This window comes from Rhineura floridana, chromosome 2, assembly GCF_030035675.1.
Source record: "Rhineura floridana isolate rRhiFlo1 chromosome 2, rRhiFlo1.hap2, whole genome shotgun sequence".
Classification (NCBI taxonomy): domain Eukaryota; kingdom Metazoa; phylum Chordata; class Lepidosauria; order Squamata; family Rhineuridae; genus Rhineura; species Rhineura floridana.
This window is the reverse complement of record NC_084481.1, coordinates 78,674,026-78,683,137: the sequence shown is the minus strand read 5'-3', so window position 1 is coordinate 78,683,137 and position 9,112 is coordinate 78,674,026. Positions and strand designations below refer to the sequence as shown.

At 43.8% G+C, this 9,112-nt stretch overlaps 1 protein-coding gene across 4 annotated transcripts in view; it reads left to right on the top strand.

Moving 5' to 3' along the window:
- Window positions 1-864: 864 nt before the first annotated feature.
- LOC133376598 (TGF-beta receptor type-2-like) overlaps window positions 865-9,112 on the top strand; it is a 51,858-nt gene continuing 43,610 nt past the window's right edge. For 2 of the 4 annotated variants that reach the window (XM_061609022.1, XM_061609023.1), the window contains exon 1: window positions 865-1,008. In XM_061609022.1, the coding sequence (XP_061465006.1) occupies window positions 957-1,008 (52 nt within the window). In that variant the 5' untranslated portion in view covers window positions 865-956. The remainder of the gene's footprint in view (window positions 1,009-9,112) is intronic. The other 2 variants (XM_061609025.1, XM_061609021.1) reach the window with 2 other exon arrangements.

Genomic DNA, 9,112 nt, shown 5'->3' with positions numbered 1-9,112 from the left:
GGAGAGACAGAACTGGGTGTCCTCAGCATATTGGTAACACTGCAGTCCTTGCAGGACCCCACACCACAACTGCCCTGGAGCAGAGCAGAAGTCCTTCAATGGTAGTAGAAGCCCTGCAGGTAGGAGCAGAGCCACTACAAACACGGTACCTCCCACTCTCAACCCACAGAGCGGCTACAGGAGGAGACCATGTCCAGGGGAGCAAAAGATCCCCAGGAGCTCAAAGGAAAATCAACAAAGCAACACTCCCTGCATCTCAACCAGGGTGACCAAGGTTGTTTCAGCACCGTACCCAGGCCTGAAGCCAGAATGAAATGTTAAACATTGTGTGCTTTTATTTTATTTTTTAATCTTTTGACTATTTTTTTAATCCTTTCAAAAATATGATGAAGGTAATGACAACAGGCTTAAAGCAAAGAATGCACAGATGTTTTCCTGAATGTCAGATTTTGGTATTTGTCAAAGCTTAACATCAATTTATAGTACTTTCTAAAGAAAAGTGATAAGATGGGGAAATAGTCGCTACTGGACTCCTTCATTCTCTTTCCAAAAAAAGGATTTGTACATCTAATCTTAGCAGACCTGTTAACATTAGAGACAGAAATTAGGTGCTCTTCAAACAGTTATAGCCAGTACAGGGTTTTTCCTCTCTTTCTCTGTATTTCTTTTTAAGCGGCTTAGCTTTGCCATCATTCTATCATGTTGTGCTCTCAGTGCCAACTTTTCCCTCTCCATCCTCCCCCTCCCATATTTGTGTGTTGAGAGAGTCAAACTTAGCCTGCTCATAAACTGCAGTTCCTGGGCGGACCCCACACACACACAGCTGGATTTGAAACAGCTGGATCTGCCTCCCCTTCAATTTTAGACAGGAGCCCCACAAGCTCGGGACTGGCTGGCGGAGGATGAACCGATCAACACTCTGAAGTTGGGATTCAGTTGCTGGCAAGATCCAGAAAATGGGTTACTGGAGAAGACTCACTCTGATTCTGCTACTGCTGTTGTTGCTCTGTGAGTAAAGACAAAGTCTTCTGCTTCGGCTGTGCAAAGCAAGAGGCTGTTTATTTTCCTTCTCTCAGCTCCATTCTCCTATGCTTGTGACTAGAAAGATAAGAAATGTCTGATAATTTGGTATAAACGTTAGCTGCAATGCTTGCTTGAAAATCCAATCTGTGTTTCTTTCTAACAAACGGTAAATGTTTGCCCTCTGTAGCCAGTCTTCTTGAAGCTGCAAACAAACATTACAGTATTTGCTGTAACCAAATGTGGGTCAGTGTTAGATGAGGATGCATTAGTAGTTTTCACATTATATTGAAGCTTATTAAAATCATCTGGTAGTCATGGTTGAATAGTGTGATTGCAGCATGTTTAGGGGTACTGAGGTGGTTGCAGCAATACTCTTGTCACTCTTGCATAGACCCATGCACACAGATTTAAGTGCAGAACTAATTAAACATAAACTAATTAAGTATGGTGGGGAGGGAAAGAAGGATTTCTGCAACTTCATCTAGCTACTTGGCAAGGCAGTCCAACTATCACATAACCAAAGAATTCTTTGTTGCACACACTCTGTTTATGTTTCTAGTACGGTCTGTTAATATTGAAGATACAGCTTCCATGCTTGGGTTTGATAGTATGCCCCACCATGCTGTGAAGGCTCTTGTTTAAATCTTCATCCCCATTTTTTTAACAGGAAGATACATCTATATAGATGCTATATATATACACAATCAAAGATGCTATATATACACAAGTCAAAAGAAGTATATACACTTCTCTTATAGATGTGGTGCATACAGCGTGTCACATCTGCAAACATGTCTTTATATGGAATTTGTTTATTGTACAGCTACACAACATTTGCAGTAAAACTGCATTCTGTGTAATTGTACAAAGCCATAAGAATACCTCCCGACAGAGGATTTCTCAACTGTCCGTTACGGCAATTCAGTGTGCCTGAATCCTGGAGGATAAAGCTGTGTTCTACTTTTCCTGTCGGAGGCTGTGTGCCTCTGGATAGCAGTTGCTGGGGATCACAAGGTGGGGGAGAGTGCTGTTGCACTCAGGTCCTGCTTGTGGGCTTCCCACAGGCAGCTAGGAAGGCATTTGGTCCGGTCCAGCTGGGCTCTTTTTATGCTCTTGTGTTCACCTGCAAGCTATGCACGTAGAACTCTGCCAATCGCAGGCTTCTTTTAACATGCATTGGGGCCAGAGTAGTCGGGAGTCTGGCATTGAGGTAATTCTGGGTAGGGGACGTTACAGTGGTGGGAGGTTGATTAGCCATCACAAGGGAAGGGATATAACACATCTTCGTGCTTGCTTCCCTTCTGACCCCCCTCCCAACCCACGGGATACTGGCAGGCATCCAGGGAACTGCCTGGATTTTACTGTTCTGCTGATGAATGCAAGGTCAGTGGCTAATAAAACCACTTTAATCCAGGATTTAATCCTGGATGAGTGCACTAACATTGTGTGTATTATTGAAACCTAGCTAAATGACCAGGGCAGAGTGGGACTTTCCCAGCTCTGCCCCCAGGTTTTGTGGCATTCCAGCAGCCCAGATCCAGGGGACAAGGAGGTGGGGTTGCAATTGTCTGTAGGGAATCTATCTCCCCTGTCAGGTATCCTGTCCCTAACTCCTCTGGCTTTGAGTGTGTGTGCCTGGTGTTGGCTCAGGGTGACAGAGTTGGGACTCTGTTGGTGTACCATCCACGCTGCTGCCCAGCAGTCTCCCTCCCTGAGCTGGTGGAGCTGGTCTCGGCGTTGGTGTTGCAGTTTCCCAGGCTGATAGTCCTGGGTGATTTCAACATACATGCTGAGGTTAATCTCATAGGTCCAGCTCAGGACCTCTTGGCTGCCATGACAACCATGGGGCTGTCCTTAATATCTTCTGGATCAACTCATGTGGCAGGACACACGCTTGACCTTGTGTTCTGTTTGGGACAGGGAGCCGGTGATCTGAGGGTGGAGGGGTTCTTGGTGACTCCGTTGTCATGGTCAGATCATCGCCTGATTAGGTTTAGACTTTGTGCCCCTGATAACCCCCGCAGGAGTGATGGGCCGATTAAGATGGTCCACCCCCAGAGACTTATGGATCCTCATGGTTTCCTGAGCACTCTAGGGGATGTTCCCAGCATGGCTGGCTCTACTGCTGAAGCCCTGGTCAGCGAAGGCCAATAATACACCTTGGTTTACTCAAACCTTGGGCCAGATGAAATGGCAGGGACGACGGCTAGAACAATGATGGAGAAAAACTCAATCTGTCTTTGACCGAACACTGGTTAGAGCTCATTTTTGAGCCTACCATGTGGTGGTGATGGTGGCGAAAAAAGCTTACTTCTCTGCCACCGTTGTGTCTGCTCAGTGCTGTCCGGCGATGCTTTTTTGGGTGGTCTGGATCTTTTGGGACCTGGCCCAACAGCAGACTCTGAACCATCAGTTGCTCGCTGTGAAATGTTTGTGAGGCACTTTGCAGATAAAATTGCTCGCATTCGGATTGACCTGGACTCGTTAATTACAGTTGTGCCAGATGTCCCTGTTGCTCCCTCTGGTCATTTTTCCATGGATACTTTTCAGCTTGTAAAGCCTGAGGATGTGGACAGGATTCTTGGAGAATCGAGGGCCACTACTTGTTCCCTTCACCCTTGCCCATCCTGGTTAATCAAATCTGCCAGAGGGGGAGTGGCTGACTGGTTGGCATATTTAATTAACACCTCCCTAAGGGAAGGCTCTATGCCAACATTGTTGAAGGAGGCTGCAATTAGACTTTGGTTAAAAAAGCCTTCATTAGATCCTGCGGATCTTAATAACGTCCGGCCAGTCTCTAATCTCCCCTTTCTTGGCAAGGTGATCGAAAGGGTGGTGGTGGCTCAACTCCAAATTTTCCTGGATTAATCAGATTATCTAGACCCTTTTCAATCAGGCTTCAGGCCTGGTCATGGGACAGAGACTGCCCTGGTCACCCTGCTTGATGACCTATGTCGGGCATCGGACAGGGGAAGTGCATCCCTGTTGGTGCTGGTGGACCTCTCGGTGGCCTTTGATCATGGTATCCTTCTGAGCCATCTTGCTGGGATGGGTCTAGGAGGCACTGTTCTATAGTGACTCCTTTCCTACCTAATGGACAGGACCCAGAAAGTGGTGCTGGGAGACTACTGCTTGACCCCCTGGCCGTTGGCCTACGGGGTACTTCAGGGTTCCATTCTGTCTCCCATGCTCTTTAACATTTATATGAAACCACTGGGAGAAGTCATACGGAGATTTGGAGTGCAATGTTATCAATATGCTGATGACACTCAACTCTGTCTCTCCCTTCCATCTGATGGCAAGATGGGACTGCTCGTCCTAAACCGGTGCCTGGAGACTGTGAAGGGCTGGATGTGGGCGAACAAACTGAAACTTAATCCAAACAAGACGGAAGTGTTGCTGGCCAAGGGGAAAACTGCCTCAGGGATAGGGTTGCAACCTGTTCTGGATGGGGTTGCACTCCCCTTGAAAGAGCAGGTCCACAGTCTGGGAGTTCTTCTGGATCCTTCCCTGCTGCTAGAATATCAGGTGGCTGTGGTAGCCAGGGGTGCTTTTGGCCATCTCAAAATGGTCTACCAGCTGCGTTCGTTCCTGGAAGCAGCTGACTTGGCCACAGTGACACATGCATTGGTGACATCGAGGCTTGATTACTGTAACACACTCTATGTGGGGCTGCCTTTGAAAATGGTTCGGAAATTGCAGTTGGTTCAAAATGCAGCAGCCAGAATGTTAACTGGAGCACGGCGCAGGGAGCATATCACCCCTGTGCTTTATTGACTCCACTGGCTCCCAATTCAAAGTGCTGGTTTTGACCTTTAAAGCCCTAAATGGCCTTGGACCAGTGTACTTAAGGGACCACTTACATCCATATGTACCTAGCTGGATTTAAGATCATCTACCTCTGGTCTCCTCTGTGTGCCTGGAATGAAAGAAGTTAGACTGACAGGCATGCAGGAGAGAGCCTTTTCAATTGTGGCTCCCAGACTTTGGAATTCCCTGCCCCAAGAAGCCCACTTTGCTCCCTCCCTGATGGTCTTCTGGAAACTTGTAAAAACTATTTTGTTCCGGAGAGCCTTTGGTTGGGACTGATGGGTCAACCTGACACTGTTTTAAGTGTTTTATCTTTTATTTTTCTTTTAAGTTATTTTATTCTCACTTTCTTATATGTGTATGCACATATATTCATGTATGTATGTTTGTATGTGTATGCATAATGCATTTTATGCATTTTAATTTACTGTAATGTTTTGTGTTTTTATTGTGTATTTTATTATATATGTGTGCGATTGCCCTGAGTGCCCTATTGTAGGGTAGAAGGGTGGGATAGAAATATTTTTAATAAATAAATATGCTGCAGTTTCCCACTTGTATGAAGCTGTTAGATACAGAATCAGACCACCAATCCATCTGGTGCAATTGCAACCTTCACCAACCTGGCACCCTCCAGATGTCTTGTACGACAACTTTGGACCACAATGGTTGGCTGGGGCTGATGGAAGTTGTAGTACAAAACATATGGAGGGCTACAACTGACAGTGGCTCCACAAATTTATAAACAGAGGTCTTTCCCAGACTTATTAGGTGTGGTAACATTATCGCAGGACCCCAAAGTGGTCTAGGGCCCCACTCAGCAGAACAGTTGCCAAATGCAGCGGGGCTGGATGACTACATTAAGAAGTAATCTTTATATTCTTTAGATCACTGTTCTTCAACCTTGGGTCCCCAGATGTTGCTGGACTACAACTCCTTGGCCGTTAGCTAAGCTCGCTGGGGTTGATGGGAGTTGTAGTTCAACAACAACTGGGGACCCAAGGTTGAAGAATAGTGCTATGGATAATATGCATTATTATCTAAAGAAGGGACCCATATGGCCATTGCATCCAAAATCTTCCATTACCTAACTCAACGCTTCTTACTTTGAGACTGAATTTTCTGCATAACTGAACTACAGCTCTTCCCGGTTTGGGGGGGTGTGGTTCCTGCTTGCCCCAGCCAAATAGCATGCTAAAGGATAAGAACTGGAAGCAGCAAGAGTTTCCTTCATTCCTAATTCCTTTAAGGGAATGTCTGAACCAAAACATCCGCTGTTGCCAGTTTGGTACTAAACCAGAAGTGCAGGAAGTACTACGCAAAGCAAAGCAAAATACAATAGGAAAGATAACTATATTTCATGTTGTGTTGCGCAATACTCTGCCTGTGTGAACAACACCAACCTCTGAAAATTCCTCAGTTCCTCCAGTGTATTGTATGGAATAACTGCACAGATCCCATATAGTTAGTGAGGATTAGAGGCTGCAAATCAGGACATTTGAGCTCAGATTAACAGATTGGGCATGAACTAGCCAAAGCGAAGAACTTTGAAGTCTCATTAATTTCAGTAGAAGGCCCTCCTTAACATCCGGAATCAATGAATGTCTACACAGAAGTAAATTCAACTGAATTGAGTGGGTATATTATACATGAATACACATACACTCTAAATATACCTTGTATCAGTGGCTTAAAAAAACAATTAGTAATTTTTACAGCACTTCTAAAGTGTTTTATAATCATCTTACTCACACCCACAACAACCTGCCTAATAAGACACTGTGCTTTCCATTTCTGAGATGCGAGAACTAAAGCAGAGAACTAATCTGTTCATAGAGATTAGAATGCACATCTTTAAGATTTCAGTCCAGAATGCTAGCTACAGGCTAACAAGGTATAGATATGTCTGAAATTCCTTGGATTTAGGTAAACTGCTTGATTTCAGAAAGAAAGAAAATGTATCCATTAAGTGGGTAATAAGTTTGGCTTTCTTCAGGCTGGACATATGGAACAAGCAATCACAGTTAGATCAATGAAACTTTCAGAACTTTTAATTTCTGTCTTTAATTTGCAAATAGGCATCTTTCCAGGGTTGCTGGAAAATTCTGTAGAATATTCTGACCAGATGTACAGGAAGATCATTTTGGGGTTGCTTTCCATCCTCCAGCACACATTCAATTATTAGTAGTATTATTTCTCTTTCTTTCAAGATACTGTTTTCAAAGTGAGTGATCTAGTCCTTCCTAAAGAAATGGCAGGATTAGTTAGGGCTGAGTAAGATTAAAGGCATTTTCAGAGCAAGGGGTCTGAGTGGGCCAGGGACAGGCAAGAATGAAGCTCCATCACTTATGTCACAGCAGAGACTAGGATGTCATCTTCTGGGGTGCTATTTGCCAATATATTCCAAATAAGTAAGATTTTCTCAGAGAGAAACCCACCAAATAAACCAAGGTATATTTGTATGTATGGCTAAGAGCTAAACTACCATTTTGGTTGTTGAAAAATTCCAAGGTTCCTTTATTATGATAAATGAAAACGTAAGAAAATAGTGAACAAGGTTTTGAGTCCTTCAGATCTTTTCATCAGGCTGTATGTTAAAACAGAGGGGAAAGGGGCTTGAGAAAAAAGTTGGCTTGGTACTGAAGCCATAATGTCAGCATTTGTCAAAATTTAATTTTTTTTTAGTAGTCTTACAAGGGGCAAGCCTATGGAAGTTACAAGGTGTGCCTGCACTTCAGAACTTACCATTACACCACTGGGTTTGAGAGTGTTAGACATACTGGATCCAGTTTATTTAAGAACATAAGAAGAGCCCTGCTAGGTCAGGCCAGTGGCCCATCTGATTCAGCATCCTGTTCTCACAGTGGCCAACCCAATGCCTGTGGGAAACCCACAGGCAGAATCTGAGTCCAACAGCAATCTGCACACCTGTGATTCCCAGCAACTGGTATTCAGAAATATACTGCCTCTGACAGCAGAGGTATAACATAGTCATTGAGACTAGTGGCCATTGATACCTTTATCCTCCATGAATTTGCCTAACCCCTTTTAAAGGCATCCAAGTTGGTGTCCATCCTTGCTTCTTGTGGGAGTGAATTCCACAGTTGAACTATGCGCTGTGTGAAGAAGTACTTCTTTTTCCTCCTCTGAATCTTCCAACATTCAGCTTCATTGGATGGCCCTGAGTTTTAGCATTAGGAGAGAGGGAGAAAACTTTTCTCTATCCATTTTCTCCACACCATATATAATCTTATACACCTCTATCGTGTCCCCCCTTCCTGACCTTTTCTCTAAACTAAAATGCCTCAAATTTGACATGTGCAATCTGCATGGGGACTGTGCCAATCCCTGTACAGATTGCTACTGGTCAAAATGGACTTACAGGGTAAGGGTCAGGGAAAAAACCTCATAAACTGCTACAATTAAGGTCTCCACCAAATCTACTTCCATACCCTGTGCTAGTTGATATTTCTTGCCTGAGATACTTCCTAGTCCCACATCCTGTCTGCTGCTGCTGTTTGTCACTGGGGGAAGAAGCCAACAGCAAGTATCTGCATGTTTCCTGAGGCAAACGATGGCTGTTATTCCATTGGGAATCTACTGTACTGCTTTCCTTGATGATGAACCTAAAGTATCTCAGCGCCCTGGACATGGCCACACATCTTTGCCGCCCTGGGCTCCTACGGGGAGAAAGGGCGGGATATAAATCTAATAAATAAATAAATAAATAAATAAATAATAAAATTAATCCTCACTCTCTCCACTTGAGTTTTAAGTTCCTTTTTCTATCTTTCCTTTTCCCACTTACCATTATGTGTTTCAGTCTCTGGTTGCACAACAAATGTAAGTTGCTTCTGTTCACCATCCCACTTTTAGAGAAAGAAAAACTGTTGTGTTTCTTTTCAAGACTAGATAACAGTTTTGGTTGTTGTTGCTCCCACCATTTTAACAAGAGACACATGATAGATATGAGATCTTTGAACCATGCTTCTTGCAAAAAAAAAAAAGTAAGGCAACATTTGCTGACTGATAAGCAATTATATGTCTTAAGAATACACCACGTTAAAATCACATTTAGTGCTTTTCATACTTGCTTTCAAACCTCCCAGACGTTTATTACTATAGTTTACATACATCTTGCTTGTATTATGTTGGCAAATTATATAAGGAATGTCTAGCTGAATCAAAGCTCCAATCATTTTCCATAACACTACAATAGGAACCACCAAATGTGTGCCTACAATCATTTAACTTTAATGCATTGAAACTGGATGTAGTG